The sequence below is a fragment of the Rhineura floridana genome, chromosome 9, assembly GCF_030035675.1.
Source record: "Rhineura floridana isolate rRhiFlo1 chromosome 9, rRhiFlo1.hap2, whole genome shotgun sequence".
NCBI lineage: Eukaryota > Metazoa > Chordata > Lepidosauria > Squamata > Rhineuridae > Rhineura > Rhineura floridana.
This window is the reverse complement of record NC_084488.1, coordinates 29,460,339-29,478,914: the sequence shown is the minus strand read 5'-3', so window position 1 is coordinate 29,478,914 and position 18,576 is coordinate 29,460,339. Positions and strand designations below refer to the sequence as shown.

The 18,576-nt window shown below is 42.5% G+C and overlaps 1 protein-coding gene across 5 annotated transcripts in view; it reads right to left on the bottom strand.

Moving 5' to 3' along the window:
* Positions 1-18,133, bottom strand: part of SLAIN2 (SLAIN motif family member 2) — a 53,090-nt gene extending 34,957 nt beyond the window's left edge. The window contains exons 1-2 of one of the 5 annotated variants that reach the window (XM_061583127.1): positions 17,237-18,133; positions 1,347-1,495 (exon numbers count right to left, since the gene is read on the bottom strand). In XM_061583127.1, coding sequence (XP_061439111.1) covers positions 1,347-1,495; positions 17,237-17,742 — 655 coding nt within the window. In that variant the 5' untranslated portion in view covers positions 17,743-18,133. The remainder of the gene's footprint in view (positions 1-1,346; positions 1,496-17,236) is intronic. The other 4 variants (XM_061583126.1, XM_061583128.1, XM_061583130.1 and 1 more) reach the window with 4 other exon arrangements.
* Positions 18,134-18,576: the final 443 nt, after the last annotated feature.

The following is an 18,576-nucleotide window of genomic DNA, read 5'->3' as shown; positions in this document are numbered from 1 at the left end:
GAGAAGAAAGAGAGCCACCTACACCATCCTGAGCTCAGTAGAGGAAGATCAGATAAAAATGTAATAAATAACAAGTGCTGAGCTGAATACTTCGATGAAAACAGCAAATGAATTTCATAAACAGGACAAGAACTCACTACAATAAGATAGTGAGCATCTTCATAAGGAAGAATGTTCGGCATAATAATCTACCATATTATCAGTTTTCATCTCAAAAACGAAGAGTTAGTGGATATTTAATATTACATCTCAAAAGAACGAGTCAAAAAATAAAATGATTAAAAGTAAATAAAAGCCCCCTTCAGATTGTTACAAAAAATGGAATGAAATTAATGAAATCCCTAACCTTAATGAGAACAGGTTCTAAGAGTTAACTCTGACTTCAAATAAAAAAATGCCGCTCACACAAAACCAGTGAAAGAGAAGTTGTGAATTGTGTTCTTTTTACTGGCAAGGAGCACAAGTTCATGATTCCTGTATAACCCTGTTCATAAAATGATCACTCACAAGAGCAGTTCCCCCCACTCGAGCTGGCTATTAGGTATATCATCAGAACTAGCATAGAGAAACAGTATTAGTTGTCAACCATATTTTCTTTTTACTTGGAAAGCAAACTTTTACCCATCTTCACTATTATATTCTATTTGAGTTACTTGCTTAACCTGAAAAAGAATGATTTTTCACACATAAAAGTAATAACTGGGGGTGGTTGTACACAACACAATTTTGCAAACAAATTAATCAAAGTGGGCAGTTGCTTCATCTGTGTATTCCTGGCTAAGTAAAAAAAAAAAATCCACTGCCACCACACTCATATATGTCATTTCCAACACACATTTATTCAGCAGTAAATGGTAATATATGAAGCAGGTCTGAAAGAACAACTGCCATTCCCAAATCCCCTTTAAAATGTATAAATACAGTAAGTACAAATAACAATGATAAGCACATCGATCTTAGTGATTTTGACACAAGAAAATCAAGTATATATTTAAAATTTCAATTCAAATCAACTGCAAGTAGAACTGTCACTTTCACAGGATCGTAACTTTTTAAAAAATCAAGTTTTGATATTAAAATACTGTACCTTTGCATGATTCACTAGAAAAGACAATAATGCTGGGAAAAACAGAAGGGAGTAGAAAAAGAGGAAGGCCAAACAAGATGGATTGATTCCATAAAGGAAGCCACAGACCTGAACTTGCAAGATCTGAACAGGGTGGTTCATGACAGATGCTATTGGAAGCCGCTGATTCATAGGGCAGCCATAAGTCGTAATTGACTTGAAGGCACGTAACAACCACCTTTGCATATTTTATTAGCATAACATTGATTCACAAACTCACCTGACATTGTCTGTTCAAGCCTGTGGATCAATGATTTTTTAGCACATTCAATATCTGGAGTTGGATAATCCAGTATTTGCCTGCACCAAACTAGTGGACTAATAGATTTCTGTAAAGCAGTTGCTTTCTTCTTTGGTGAGGTATACAACCTAATGGAGACCAAAACATCACAATATTAGATGAAGATACATATATTAAAATCTTGGAACTTAAGTGATTCTTTTTCATTTACGAAAGGAGCATAGGTCAAGACTGGTTATTTTTAACATGTGATTTCCTCAGTACCGAAAACAAGTCAACAGCTGAATGGCCAACAGTAGATCCTGTCAAGCTGAATAACAATAGGAATGCAAGCAATAAACTGTTCATCAGATTGTGGTAGGATATCTCTGCTCTCAACAGCAATGGATGACAATATAAAATAAGAAAAATTCCCTTTCCAACAGGATGAAGTGTCTATGCATTTCATATCTCAAGTAATTTTCAACAGCTATGATCTTGGGCCTGTCACTACCTCTCATCTTCAGAGGAAGGCAATAGTAAACCCCCTCTGAATACAGCTTACCATGAAAACCCTATTCATATGGTCACTATAAGTCGGAATCACCTTGAAGGCAGTCCAGTTCATTTTTCATCTAACAGGGAAAGCCTATGGCTTCTGACTCCAAAAGGATTCAGATTGATTAGAACAATCTGCATTTTAAGGAGTACTCTCTGTACATTTCAGTGCTTCTAGCTGCTATGCATTGCAAATAGATGGTTATAACCCTTCTCAAACATACGAGACCCAAAGTTCATTTCAGCATTCAAAGTCATCTGAATTTTATAAACCCAACAGCATGACATCTTGGTTCATAGAACGAAAGACTGCCAGATACGTGCAAGTATACGAGTATAAAATAAACTTGTTGATGTGTTTTAATCTTTTAGTTAGTTGCTGTTTTGTTGTAAAAATGTTTTATTTACTTGTTAATTGGTTTGTTGGTAATTTCTTGTTTTTTTTGGCAAACCGCTTAGAGGTTTGTTTGTTCTTTACAATCAAGCAGTATATACATTTTGTGAAACAATAAAAATTGTTTCAAAGGGCTTGTTCACACCTGAATTTAAGGTGTATTTGAAGCTGTTTTGCATTCCGCATGACATCCCCCCCAGACAGCTCCTATTCTGCTGGTTTCCCCTGTAAATTTCCCTGATCCAGGTTTAATCCAGTAAATTTTGAAAAATACAACTTCAAACCAGTCCACTCGAGACAGCAAACACATTGCCTCTTTCTGGCGCTGGTGAAAGTATCCATTTTCACTATTCCCTTTTCCATGCCCCAACATCCCCCCCCCAACACCTGTTCTGGCAGCGATGGTATCTATTTCTGGGGAGCTCCACAGCCTTTAAAAAACAACAGGCAGATATGTGCAAAACAGGAAAACTGAAAAACAATTATTTCTCCAGATTCATTTTTTCTATTGATTTCACTGTATATTATTGCACTGATTTCTTCCACATCTCCCCGTTTTAAAATGGGAAAGGCCTGTCATTTTAGGACTGAACATAAAGTAAACTGTGTGCACGCAACCTTGTATTGAATTTGGAATTCCCAGATGCATACTATTGTACAATTTCTGGGCGGACACTTAAAAAAAGGTGTGTGCACTGCTCAGCTGATTCCTGCGCACATGCCTTGTTTTTGCAAAATTAACACACTCGAATCAGCAAATTGGAAGACGGGGACAAAGACAAAAGGGAACACCTACTGGTATGGATGGGAACAAGTGGATTTTATCTTCAACAGCAACTGCAACTGCATGTGTGTGTATTCTAAATGGTGAAATCTGAATGGAAAAAGCATGGATTCCAAGCAAGATCAAGCTCAAACGTGTACAAGCCCTAAATTAACACAAGAACAGGTCTCTTCGTGCAAAAGGCTTTCCTGCCTCCTTCCCCCTGCCTCCTGCACCCCCCAAATGCCTCTCGTAAGGGTCAGGAAACCCTGAGGGATCGGAGCTGGTCAGGAGGGTGCAGCAGGCTAACACTGGGTGGAGGCAGCTTGCATGAGAGGAGCCCCTCCCCCCGCTGCCACTTCCTGAGCCCCATCAGACGCCGTTCCCAAGAATCCCCTGATCCTCAGGAGAGATATTTGAAGGGTGCAGGAGGCTGCAATGGCAAGGAAGAAGTGGGGAAAACTACTGCACAAATGGACTTCCAATGGAACTCTGGAAACAGCCTACATACTGTAAACCCAAATATTTCTGATGCAGAACACTGTTTGCATCAAGTGTTTGTGACAGGCTAAAAATGGAGCACAGAAACTATATTTGGGCCTCTTACAGCTTTAAACTTTTAATCTGGAACATTTATATGAAAGCAGCTTAAACTGCAAAAAACTACAGCTGTACATCCTAGTAATGAACCCCCAAACATATCTGTGTGCACACACACACACTCCTCTGAGCTAGGTTCAAAGAATATACTAGCCTTCAATATAAATCATATTAGGAGCTAAATTACAACATTTAAATGGAGTTTCTCAGTTATGTCAAGGCTCTAAATACTGGCCCCAAAAGATAAAACATTGGTATGACATCTTGTTTTATCTAATGACACCCTTCACAACATAAATGAACAAGTTTTATCTAATATCCAAAACTCTGTCTTCTTTTCAAGATACAGTTTCCATTTATTCAACAACTGTGAACCACATGTTCACAAGACTTATAAGCAAGTCTTATAATAATAGCTGTGTTTCTTTAGGTAGCGCCTGCAGGGTGAAGAGGACCGTCACCGCCCAGGGAGGGAGAGCCATCTGCTTGCTTGTGCTGCTGCTGCTGCTGCTTGGTTAACATCACCGCCCTCTCCTTCTTGGGCTTCTGCTCTGCAGGTTGGCACCTTGCAGGACCAGGCCCCAGGGACTCAGCCAGATATTGTTCCACCTGTCCCTTCCTCAGAGGGGATACATAAGCCAGCTGACTGAGGTGGCTCCTACTTTGTTTGCCTTTTTGTGGGTCTTGAATCATTTGCCTGGGAGAGAGGATTCCGAGCCAAGTGGGGAGACTTGAGGGGCCCCCAATTAGTGTAGTGACGGGTAGAGGGAGATATGGCGTTGTGAGGACTTGCCAGATAAGGGGAACACGGCCCAGGCAGTTAACGGCTGTGCCTTGTTCCAGTCCTCCTCACACCAGCAGGTTTGTTGGTTGCCCTATCAGCCAGCTCTCAGGCCTCCGGATGCTGCTCCTAAACGCCAGATCGGTGCATAATAAGATCTCCCTCATTCACGATTTAATTGTGGATGAGACAGCCGATCTGGCATGCATAACCGAGACCTGGGTGGGTGAGCAGGGAGGAGCCAGTCTCTCCCAGCTATGTCCACCAGGGTACCTGGTCCAGCATCAGGGTAGACCTGAGGGTCGGGGAGGGGGGCTGCTGTGGTCTATAGGAGCTCCATCTTCCTCTGCAAGCACCCTGTCCATGTGACTACTGGTCTGGAGTGTTTGTACCTTATGTTGGGTCAACGGGACAGACTGGGGATTCTGTTGGTGTACCGCCCACCCCGCTGCCCAACAGACTCCCTAGCTGAACTGACGGAGGTGGTCTTGGGTGTACTGTTGAGATCCCCCAGACTGTTGGTTCTGAGGGATGTCAACATTCATGCCGAGGCCACCTTATCCGGGGCTGTTCAGGATTTCATGGTTTCCATGACAACTATGGGGCTGTCCCAATACGCCATTGGCCCAACATATGTAGCAGGGCATACTCTAGATCTAGTTTTTACAACTGGACATGGAGTTGGTGATCTGAATCAGTCCCTCTGTCATGGACAGATCACTGCTTGCTGAAGTTTAGACTCACAGCAGCTTTTCCCCTCTACAAGGGTGGGGGACCTATTAAGTTGGTCCGCCCGCAGAGACTAATGGATCCGGATGTTTTCCAAAGGGCTCTGGAGAGTTTTCCAGCTGATAGGGCTGGCGCTCCTGTCGAAACCCTGGTTGAACTGTGGAATACAGAAATGACCCGGGCGGTTGACATGATTGCTCCTGAGCGCCCTCTCCTGTGTAGAGCTCGTATGGCTCCATGGTATACCCCAGAGCTGAGAGCGATGAAACAATATAGGAGACGGCTTGAGTGCAGATGGAGACGAACTCCTGGTGGATGCCATTATACACTGGTAAGTGCCTATGGTAAGCTGTATTTAGGGGCAGTAAGGGCAGCAAAAAAACAATATTTTGCTGCCACTATCAAATCATCACTCTGCCGCCCAGCAGAGCTCTTCAAAATTGTCCGGGGACTATTACACTCTGGCCCCAGGGACAAGGTAGAACCATCTGGGGCCCGATGTAATGAATTTGCTAGGCACTTCCAGGATAAAATCTTTAGCATCCGCCAGGACTTACAACTCCAGTGTTATGGCAGATGAATCAAGTGAGGTATCCAGAGCACAGCCTTGTCCTGATTTCTTGGATGAGTTTCAGTTGGTGCAGCTTGAGGACGTTGACAAGGTGCTTGGACAGGTTCGTGCAACCACGTCTGTGCTGGATCCTTGCGCTTCATGGCTAATAAAAGCTAGCAGGGATGGAACAGCCGGCTGGGCCAGAAAAGTGATTAATGCCTCTCTGCGAGAGGGGGTGGTCCCTGGCTGCCTGAAAGAGGCAGTAGTGAGACCACTCCTGAAGAGACCCTCCCTGGACCCAGAAAATCTTAATAACTATAGGCCGGTAGCAAATGTTCCATTCCTGGGCAAGGTCCTGAACGAGTGGTTGCAGGCCAGCTCCAGACACTCTTGGATGAGACCGATTATCTGGATCCATTTCAGTTGGGTTTCAGGCCTGGTTTTGACACAGAAACAGAGTTGCCCTGTATGATGACCTTTGTTGGGAGAGAGACAGGGGGAGTGTGACTCTGCTAATTCTCCTTGATCTCTCAGCGGCTTTCGATGCCATCGACCATGGTATCCTTCTGGGGAGACTGGGTGAGTTGGGAGTGGGAGGGACTGCATTGCAGTGGTTCCGCTCCTACTTGGCAGGTCGCCTCCAGAAGGTGGTGCTTGGGGAATATTGCTCGGCACCCTGGACTCTCCAGTATGGGGTTCCGCAGGGGTCAGTTCTGTCCCTCACGCTGTTCAACAACTACATGAAACCGTTGGGTGCGGTCATCCGGAGCTTTGGAGTGCATTGCCATCAGTATGCTGATGACACGCAGCTCTATTTCTCCTTTTCATCTTCTTCAGGTGAGGCTGTCAATGTGCTGAACAGGTGCCTGGCTGCGACAGTGGACTGGATGAGGGCTAATAAACTGAGTCTCAATCCAGACAAGACTGAGATGCTGCTAGTGGGTGGTTCTTCTGACCAGATGGTGGATGTCCAACCTGTCCTGGATGGGGTTGTACTCCCCCTGAAAGAGCAGGTTCATAGCTTGGGGGTTCTCCTAGAATCATCTCTGTCACTTGAGGCTCAGGTAGCCTCGGTGGCACGGAGTGCCTTCTACCAGCTTTGGTTGGTGGCCCAACTACATCCCTATCTGGACAGGGATAACCTGGCTTCAGTTGTCCATGCTCTGATAGGCTCCAAATTAGATTACTGCAATGCACTCTACGTGGGGCTGCCTTTGAAGATGGTTCGGAAACTGCAGCTTGTGCAAAATGCAGTGGCCAGATTGGTAACAGGGACCAGACGGTTTGAACATATAAAAATGATTCTGGCCCGCTTGCACTGGCTGCCTGTATGTTTCCGAGCTCGATTCAAGGTTCTGGTTTTGACCTATAAAGTCTTACACAGCTTGGGACCACAATACCTGATGGAACACCTCTCCTGATACAAACCCACCCATACACTACGTTCAAGATCAAAGGCCCTCCTCCGGGTGCCTACTCCAAGGGAAGCTTGGAGGCTGCCAACAAGGGAGAGGGCCTTCTCAGTGGTGGCCCCCAAATTATGGAATGAGCTCTCTGACAAGGTGAGCCTGGTGCCAACACTGTTATCTTTTCGGCGCCAGGTCAAGACTTTCCTCTTCTCCCAGGCATTTTAGCATGTGTTTTATACAATTTTTAAATTGTGTTTTAAATTGTTTTTATAAGATCTGTTTTAAATTGTATTCGTTTTAATGTTTTTAGTTACTGTAAACCGCCCAGAGAGCTTCGGCTATGGGGTGGTATACAAGTATAATAAAATAAATAAATAAATAACATTTGAAATTTGCTTTGCTGGTCTTGAAGATCATCTAACTTCTAAATGTAGATTTAGAAACTTAACAATTATTTAGCCCCAACCTATGCACCAAGACAATTCAAAATAATTTTAAAAGGAAGGAAGCCTCATCAATCCACTCCAAAAATTGAATAGCTCACACTTTACAGATGCCATTAGAATTGGTATGGTATAGTGGTTGAGCACATGAGTTTTGAAGGGGAAGTGCATCTCAAATATCTTTCAGACACAGATTTAAGTGCATGTGTGTTTGTCAAGCAGATGTGCTACAGGGTTAGCAGCAACATCAGATGCAGGAAAAGCAGTGGCGGGGTGAGTGCATCTTTATTTTCCACCTGCTCTTGCCTAGTATCTTTGTTGTTTTGTGGGCAATTTGGGCGGGTGATGAAACAAACCACACTGAAGGAGATATCCATGCTCACACACAATGCTAAATCATAGTTAAGGTCAGTAAACCAACAAACTGTGGCCTATTTTCACTAAGAAACCAACAAACTGTGGCCTATTCTCACTAAGAAACCATAATTAGGGCACTGTGCTGGGTTCAAATGTAATGGTAAACCATGGTTTAATGTAATGTGTGAACCAGGTCTAAGTGTTACATAGTACTGGTATGTAACATTAGTCTGATGGATACTTCTTCCTTGCAACGCACCCTTGAAGAAGCTGTGAGAGAAAGGTGAGTGCTTCACCCTTCACCTGCTAATAACTTTCACACTGAAACCCGCTATCTGCAAACCAGCTTCTACCCCCCTCCATGTTTGTGAAGTATACACTGGACCACAACTAACAACAGAAGGAGCATCTTGGGAGTATTAAATCTCTACAGGAATACAATAAGGAAATGGGTCAAGTAACCAGTCCTGGTCCACAGCTTTTCCTTGCTCCAAATGACCTCTGAGGATAGTCATCTGGCTAGTGCTACACAAAGATTCAGCATAAAATTTGTCTAGGTACTTAGATGACAATCTTATGTATGTTTTCTCAGATGTGATTCCCAATGTGTTCAATATGGGCTTGGGTTTAAGCACACTTAGGACTGCAACTTAGATTTGGGTGGGGAGGAAGAGACAAAAGATTGGCCTAATCCTAATTTTTGTTTATCAAGAAACAAGGAAAAATCAGCATCCAAAAGTCATATTGGTTTTAACTACGTATTAAAGCCAATACATAAGAATTGATAGGTAGAGGGTACTGAGTTTAGTATTATTTTTGTTGTTCTTTAAGTATCTCAAGTATTTTTGTCATATAGTCCAAACAGCTATTGTAAACCGATCACTTTTAGAATAGCAAAGATGCTGGATTATTAATGAAGTACTTTGATGTACTGAACCTTTTTTTTAAAAAAAGGGAAAACAAAACAAAAACAAATCAAAACAGGGTGTTTATCATGATGACAGTAATAACTGCAGTTGCCATTACATAACAAAGCCAACCCTAAAACAGAAGCATCAGCACTGACTCTCTGAAAGTGCTTTATTGCTCTTTTCTAGGTTAAGGACCAACAAAGAAAAGGGAAATCACTCACCTACTAGACCAGTGGTTCCCAACCTGAGGGCTGGGACCCCCAGGGGGGCCGTGAAGTAATCCAGAGGGGGCCGTGAACAGTAAAGAAATGAATTATTTATTAATTTTTTTAAAAAGTCTTCACTCCCTCTACATTGTCTGCTTTCTGCTGCCGCTGCAGATGACACCTCCCCCTTGCTCCAAATGAGAGTGGAGGCCCTTTCCTGAAGCACCAAAGCGTCTTTCAGGTGCACTAAGGGCAGGCATCTGCCTATAAAATACATGGCAGATGCCAAAGGAGGCTGAGGGTGGGGCTACCAGGAAGAAGAGGGGATTACTATCACTGATTCCCGTCTCCTTGCACTGCCGCTACTGACAACACCCTTACTTAGAATGAGAGGAGAGGGGTTTTTGTGAAGCAAAAAGAAGCAAGGCTGCTTTCCCCCTTCCTTCCTGGCAGCCAGCCTGCCTCCCTGGGGGGAGGGGGTCACAAAAGGTTTTAAGCTTATAAAGGGGGCCCCATGCTCATAAAGGTTGGGAACCACTGTACTAGACTGTAGTTATTTCATAAAAATGCCATCTACTTTTCTTTTTTTTAAAAAAATTAACTATGTATCTGGGTCCTCCAAAAATTAACATTCAAGACTTTAAACAGAGTTTTAATGTCTCCGTTTCTTGGCTAGCTAAAACAAAAAATCTCAGTATACTTTTCAGCAAGATAATTCCCCTTGATGATGATACCTGACAAGCTGGTACAAATGCCTTCTGGCTATCTCGAGAGTGAAAACACCCTTGAGTGAAAGAAACAGTAAACAACATTTCCAAAGCATTCACGTTACGTAAAAGGGAAACAAAGACTGCATTAATGGTGGAAAGGTACATACTCCATAAAGTATCTTAAAATAAAAAGCCACATAACACTAACTGCTGCAAGGTATTTTTAAAATGAGCATGGTCACACAACCAAATAGTGGTTTGAGCAAATATATTCATTTCTAACAAAGAAAATAAAAGAAAGAGCAATAGACAAAACTTGCAAATCACCGAATGGTATAATTCAATTCAATTTCCAAACAGGCTTAGCTGTCACTGTCAATGAAGGGACTGTGTTGATGGTAATATTGTCTGTCCATCTACTGTTTATGTAACAAGATCCCATCTATTCCATCGTAACATTATGCTATATTAATATCTGGAATGCTACAGCTATTTTGAAACATGGATAACATTTCTGGCTTACATAGAACTTAAGTCACTAGCAAACAAACACAGATGAGCGCATTTGCACTTTATGCTGCATACTTAAGGGATTTCTATACTGAACCTCCAACAGGAAGTTTTCAGGGCAGTTTTCAAAATGTACCATCAACAAAAACACAGTATAATAAAATTATTAAAACTACCAAAAAAAAAGTAGCAATTTAAATTAGCATTGAAATAGTAAGGCCTGGGAGAATATAAATGTCTTCATCTGAAGCTGGAAAGATAAGGTAGGCCTAAAATGAGCCTCTCCGGTAACAGAATTCCAAAGGTGGGATTCCACAACTGAGAATGCCCTCTCTCTGATACAATCATAACACACAGAGAGATACTTGTACTACAGGCGTGGGAAACCTTTGGCCCTCCAGATGTTGCTGAACTACAATTCCATCATGCTTGGTCATTGGCCATGCTCGCTGAGGCTGATGGGAGTTGTAGTTTTGCAACATCTGGAGGGCCAAAGGTTCCCCAAGCCTGCTGTATCATCAAGGAATTGCATGCATTTTCAATATCTGCTCACATAGCATTTTCAGTGCTTCCACACTGGGCGTTAGAAGCGGGAAAGTAGGAAGTTATATTCTCTAGGAGCAATACACTTCCCTTGTGGAGATTGTTCCATTCCTAGGACAGGGATGAGTAAAGGCCAGGAAAGAATCATGCTGATATACAGGGCAGGGTAGGAGAATCAAATACACTACCACAGAGCATTCACATTTTTCCTCCAGACCACACTGCTTAAATTAGTATCTCTGCATGTCAGTCAGTTTCTGAGATTTCATCAGGCATTGTCTGCTCACTTTCAAGTTTATCAACATCATCCTAAAGGCTAGAAATTGTTCAAACTGTTTTAAGTTGATGTCTTCAGTATGCTACACTCAAAACCAACATCTTTTCATATGCAGGATCACAGATCTTCACAGTTGCAACTGGGGGCACTTTGAAACAACAGTTTACTATGGACTCTGCATTCCTCATGTGTGTAAGTTTTTTACAGTATCCACAAGACATCAATCTCATCAAAATGGCATTCCACATTTCCCCATTTAATTCAGATTTACTGTTTCTGCAGGTTTTTCACTTATTGGATTTTCTGTGAAAACAAAAAATTCAGATTAAATGGGAAAATAAGGGATGGCATTTTGATGAGGAAGGTGTTCTGTGGGCACTGCACATGCATGAGCAGCACCAACTCCATGGTAAACTGCCACATGGAAGGGCCCTGGGATTTCAACCTACGTTGGTCTTAAATTAGACTTTTAGCCCATGGATGTAATAATGACTCATTCTGACACTGTCATACAGATGCTCCCAAAGCATGACCTAAGTCTTGATAATAAAACATTACTAAGAAATAAACAAGTAATTGTGTTCGAAAACAAATACTATGCTTAATTTCTTTATTTTGATTTTAGATATCACAAAAATCAAACTGAAATATTGGCTTGTCTGTCCCACAAAGTGGAACCCCAAAGCAGCTAACAGATAGAATTTCACACAACAAGAATAAAACAAGTTGCATAAATAACTGAAGTAAAACAAGAAACAACATAATAGAACTACCTAAAAAAATGAGTCAACAATTTTCAGTTAAGCTTGTCAAAGGCACATTGGAACAAGCCAAAACGTCAGAAATATCATCCTCAATTGGCCTCGTTCATTCCACACTGAGCATCCAAAACATAGGGAGTTAGTTAGAAAACAAAGTTAGAACAAACTTATTCACATCCCATTTACAACCACTAAATTAGTCTAGTGAATCATCTTGTAGTTTACTGAGACAAGGCAGTTGCTCTGATACCTCAACTATAAACATGTCTAATTAGAAGGATGTACTAATTTTAAATGAACAAATAATTTGAAGAGGATAGCAGTTTTATGTCTGAACAGTCATTTTAATTTAAATATGTAACAAAAAAGGAGAAATATACCTTAACTGATGGAATATCACAACAATAAAAGGAAGTCAAGGGTACACAAATATGTAAAAGCTGTTATATATAAAAGCATCAAATACGATAAAAATACTAACAAGGTTTACAAACAAAATGTATTATAAAGGAATAAAACCTACAGCTGAAAGATTGGCAACAACCATACATGGATCAAATATGGATAAGGCCTATATGTAGCACATTAAAAATGGTTGTGCATATGGTCTAACCAACATTGCTTGCACAGCTGACGCAACCATACAGGTTACTCCTCTGTAGATTTTCTGGATGAATACATGCCAAATGTGTTTTGTCTTCTTAGCATTCTTCAGTGGCCTGTCTGGTTACAGTATATTTTCAGCATGAATTCACCAATTTTGGTTCAGGAATTGCTTTGTAAATATCAAATAAAGCAGTCCAGCTACAATGGTGTGTAATTTAAAAATCAGTACAGAGGTTTGGGTTCTGTAGGTCAAAAATTTGTGAAAATTGGTGAACTCATGCAAGAATTGTCCAGGATTCAGCTTGTCACATGTTTAACTATTTTCTGTTCAGGTTTTGTATTTTATAATATACTGTATAATTTTGGTTTATGTTGTGAAATGTATATATTTCTGTGTCATCAGTCTTTCACCATATTTGTTTTTATATACAACAGCTTTTACACATTTGGGTACCTTTGACTCCCTTTTTTGTTGTTGCTTAATTTTAATATTCCTTGGTTTAGTTAGTTAGGAAAGAGATAAAACAAATCCAACTTGCATTCAAGCAGTCCACAAGGCTCTTTAAATGGTTTAATAAAACTGATAAATGCTGCTTACACTCTTCATTCTGCTAAAACTGTGCTTTGGTCTAAGCAGCACACAAAGAAAGTTGGAACTTTAAACTCAGGTACAAGTCATACTTCCAAGAATCCTTGTTGTCAACTATGACTGAGGAAAACTTCTGGAAGCCAAGGAATATAGGAAGCTTCCTTATACCGAGTCAGACCATCAGTCCATCTAGCTCAGTATTGCCTACAGCAACTGACAGCAGCTCTATAAGGTTTCAGGCTGGTGACATTCTCAGCCCTACTTGGAAATGTCAGGATTTTAACCTGCGACTTTCAGCTTGCAAAGCAGGTGCTTTGCAATGGGGTTTCCCAAACTGTGGCCCAGGGACCACCGGTGGTCCATGAGCTTCATTCAGGTGGCCTGTAGCACACTTCTAAAAATACAATTAAAAATCATACAGCACATTAAAATTGCGACAACAGGAAGAAAAATCATTCTGTGGTCAGCTAAGACCCTCAGCAATTTTCAAGTGGTCTTTGGGGGAAAAAGTAATCTGGGAACCACTACTCTACCCTTCAGGTACGGTTGTCCCCCTTCCACAGCAAGCCTGAATGAGATTCACCTCAGAGTGTTCACATTAGGGAACTTGCCACTATGAGGCATCAGGGCAATCCACACCTACAATTCTGCATAGCAATCATAGCAGCATATCTGCAACAATAGTACTCAAATGCAGACATAAGACATATTTGAGGTATTTCCTAGTTTGGCCCCTTCTTCACAGTCATCCAGAACTAGTCACGAAAACAAAAATAAGACCAGCTTCAAGTGTATCTAAGATCATAAGGTGACATAAAGTGCATCACCTGGGTCAAGAGGAAGACACAGGAGGGGAGAAAGAAGTTTGGTTATCTCTGTAACCATCAAACACAAAGGATCTCAGCCTTCTTCAGTGGCAAAGGGGAATGGAAGGTTGGCACTGCTTCTTAGCTTGATACAGATATACTAAGTCAATTCACATGCAATGCTAAGCCAAACCATGACACAGCAAAAATGTGTGGGTTTCGAGAGAAAAGATCATGACCGCTCCGATTCTCCTCTGGTCCTGCTGCTGTGAGCTAAGCCATGGTTTGGCTTAGTGTAATGTCTGAACTCGACTCATGGTTTATCTCCCTCAGATAAACCATGAGTGGTGATCCATAGAACAAACCTTTGCAACAGCTCATGGTTTTTCTGCAACAAGATAAACGACTAGTCTGGGTTTGGACTTAATGATGTCAAACCATGGCTTACCTCACAGCAGTGTGGCAGCAGGACCAGAAGAGGAGCAAAGCATCCACAATCCTCTCCAAGAATCCACACGTTTGCTTATTCATGCTAAGCCATAGTTAGGCTTAATATTACATGTGAACTGGGTCACAGTAGGAAGAGCTAGAAAGAACCTCTCACTTTGAGAACTGCTGATCTAATTAAATTTCCATTTCTAGTCACTCCTAACTATGGAGACATTATTTGTTATGACTTTATGAATTGCCTTTTACATGCATCTCAGAGTGATTTACAAACAAACCATAAACAACTAAAATAGTTTTGAAAATAGTACAACCCCCATCCAAGACAGGTTTAAAAACAATACAAAATGAACACCCTAAGGAAAGACCTTTTCATGCAGGTGGAAAAGCTTGACAAAACAAATGTCTTCAATTGTTTTTGTAAAGTATACATAGAAGAAACGTGTCGTATCTCAACAGAGATATTGTTCCACAGAACAGAAGCAGCCACACTGAAAGCCCTGCTCCAAGTTTCTGTAGAACAGGCTTCTAATATTTTCGGGACATAAAGAGGTAACATCAGAAGATGATGATGTTGGACGCACAATATCCACAGGGCTTTGGTTAAATTTTTCCTTCAAGAGTACAGTTATATTTTGGCTGCTCTTGTTGCAATACACTACACAATTCATGAAGATTCTCCTTCATGATAAACACTAGCTCCAAAAACTTTTCACAGAAGCAATGAAGAAGAAAAGACTGTGCAGCAGCTGTGAAAAAGGCAAATTCCAAGCTAGGGATCATTGGGACTGCCAATATCATAATGCCTTTTTACAAATCTATGGTGTGGCTGCATTTGGAATACTGCACAGTTCTGGTCACCTCACCTCAAAAAGGATACTGTAGAGCTGGAAAAAGTTCAGAAAGGGGCAACCAAAATGACCAAGGTGATGCAGCGATTCCCCTATGAGAAAGGTTGCAGCATTTGGGGCTTTTTAGTTTAGAGAAAAGGCGGGTCGGAGGAAACATGATAGAAGTGCATAAAATTATGCATGGCATGCAGAAAGTGGAGAGAGAAAAGTTTTTCTCCCTCCCTTATAACCCAAGAACTTATGGACATCCAATGAAGCTGAATGTTGGAAGATTCAGGACACACAAAAGAAAGCACTTCTTCACACAGCATATAGTTAAGACTATGGAATTTGCTTCCACAAAAGGCAGTGATGGACACCAACTTGGATGGCTTTAAAAGAGGATCAGACAAATTCATGGAGGATAAGGCTATCAGTGGCTACTAGACATGATGACTATGCTCTGCCTCTATAGTTGTTTTTGAATACCAGTTGCTGGACACTGCAGGAGGGGAGAGTACTCTTGCGCTCAGCTCTTGCTTGTGGGCTTCCCATGGGCAACTGGTTGCTGAACTAGATGGGCCATTGGCCTTATCCAGCAGGCTCGTCTTATGTTAACACTGTAAAGTTTGTTTTAAGAAATACTTCTATGTTCAAGTAGCAGCAACACTTCCCTCATTAGCTCCTTTTGCAGTGCATCACTCAGAAGGATAAACTGTTATAAAGTAACTTCATACTTTGTACACAACTACAAAATACATGTATATCACACATGTTATGAAGGACACATGTACGTATATATTAAAACCTCTTAATATACACACAAGCAATGAGCAGAAAACGAATGGATTATCCCTTACATCTATTTTAAAGGAAAAAGTCACAATGTTATGTGCACATGCATATTTGATAATCATGTAATATTTTGTAGTCAGGTATTTTCCTTTCGTAGCCTACCCATAAGATTTCATTCATACACCTATCAATCCCAAGTCACCATTTTGGGAATTATTAAAATATACACCAGTGTGCATATGTAGATAAAAGGATTCAAAAAATCAGTTAGATAATATTGATCTGTTTTCCTTGCCTATCTTCCACATCCTTCACAGGCATATTCCAAGTTCCCTTCAAGCATTCGTCTCACAAAAATTAAACATTTTGAAGAATACCTGCTTAGCATCTTCTCTGAAAAATAAAGAGAAGTCAGATTCAGAAAGGAGAGAAATGCCTAGAACTTGTAAAGTGAAGTGATGTAGCTTATGAAGACAAGCGCTAAAACCATGATATTGGAATATGTAATCAATGTACCAGTATACCAGTGAGCAAAGAATTTAAACATCTTTTTCTGGAATGTGCAGAAACCAGAGTAAGAATTTATGTACTACATACTATCCCAATAGCCATGCCTGAACTTTGTACGAGACATTTAGCATTTTTTAAACATTTCAGAAACTACAAAAACAAGCTCCCAAATACGCAAATCCAGATCTCAGACCACAGAAATATGAAGATTCAGTGCACCACCCAACAAAAATCTGAATGGGTATCCTTCATTGCTGTGATTCTGGCTAGGTATAACAAAAGTATACTGGAAGCCACCGCTTACTGGAGGAAGGACAAAGAGATTCTCCATTTGTAAACCCTTCCCTTCAGAAGAATTTGGTAGATTTTCTTTAACTTGACTAGACTCTCTAAAAGGAACCAAAACAAGCCTCTCCACTAGAGATAATGAAGGTGTGGGACACAGTTTTGTGTGGAGCCATCCAGATTCAAGATACCACATAAATATCCAAAAAGGAAAGCCGATTTTCTTGGGCTGCGGCAGCTTGAGGAACAATTGCTCTCTTCAAGAATGTACAGACAAGGTCTTGAGTCGGAAACTTGTGGCTCTCTCACTCCCGTCTCTCATTCCTGGACACCAAGATCAGGGGCAGTATGGCCCTAACCCTTCAAGATAAAAATAGGAGGCTTTACAGCATAACTGCCTGCATCTAGAGGGGCCACTACATTTAAATCAGTGGCATGTAATCATTCGTGTTTCCCATCTCTGTCAACCAAGCCCACCCACAGACCCACTGAACCCCATCACCTCCCTGCTTCTCACCAGCCAGTCTCGTCTTCTTCGCAGCCGGCCAGTCGCTCCAGTTCATCGGGCCTCAGTGGCTCCACTTCATCCAGGAGGCTGGCATTTTCCCCGGCTCCCCCTACTGCTGAAACCTCTGCCGCCGCCAAGCTGCTTCCTCCTCCGCTCTCTTCACTCGGGGGAGGCCGCCTGGGCCCTGCCTTGGGACTAAGGCAACGGTTCTCAAGCCCAACCAACAACGGGCTGTTCCTGACGGCGGGGAACGACGAGGAAGGTGACAGCGGGGCATTGGTGGCAGCTCCCTGGGCTGCGGCAGGAGGCGTCGTCGTCAGGGGAAGCGGCGGCGTGCAAGCGCCCGACCCTCCACTGCTGTTATTACTACTAAGGAGCCGTTTCGGGCTGCCGCCTGGAGCCCCACCAGCACTACGAATGCGAAGCTGTTCGTTCTGCTTCTCCAGCTTCTTTACCAGTTCCTGCAGCTTCCGCACTTCGGCGTCGGCGTTCACGTTGGAGTTAATGTCCTCCATGGCGCCCCGCGGCTCCACCCAACCCGGCGACCCTCTCACCTCACAAGATAACAGCAGGATCGCCGCCGCCTCTTCTCCCTCCCTCTGTCAAGCGAAGCTCTCCCCCCCCCCCTTTCCTTCGCCTCAAACTAAGGCGGCCGGTTGTCTCCTAAGCTGGGCGAAGCGAGGCGAGCCCCCTCTACATGGCCGGGCGGGGAAGCGCAACCTAGCCTATTTCCACTACTCTTACTGTTACCGCCGCCGCGCCTCCTGTTCGGGAGGTTGGGCCGGGCTGAGTCAGCTGTACCGGTGGCGGCCCTCAGCGGAGGGAGGCGGACACGCATATCCGGCCGTCGCCTCCCTCAGTATGGCCGTCGCCATGTCCGTTCTTTCCTTTCTTTCCGTTCTTTTCGTGGGTGGGAAGCTTTCTCTTTGACAGCCACAAACTTCGGCGAGCGGCTTGAGGCTCAAAGAACGGGCCAAGCCTTGTGGGAGTGTGAGGGAGGCACGCAGATGGCGCTTGGACAATAGTCGTGGACGATGATTTCATACATACATACCGCGAGCAAGGGAAGCTGCTACTGCTGCTGCTTGAAGGGCCATTAATAGCAGCTACGCCTTCCTACCGATCTGAAAAGTCCACGCGTTTGTTGCTGCCGCCGGACCTTAGGCGCTTCATTATTGTCTATTTACTTAGAAGTGATTCCTAATCTAGCTCTCTCAGCACCCGTTTTCAGTGTTACTATTATTGGAGATAAGGGTGTACCTGAGCATGTGCCAAGTGTTTTGCCATTAAAATAAGGTAACCCCATCCCCCCTCTAGTGCATGGGGAATTACAGTAGGGCCCCGCTTTA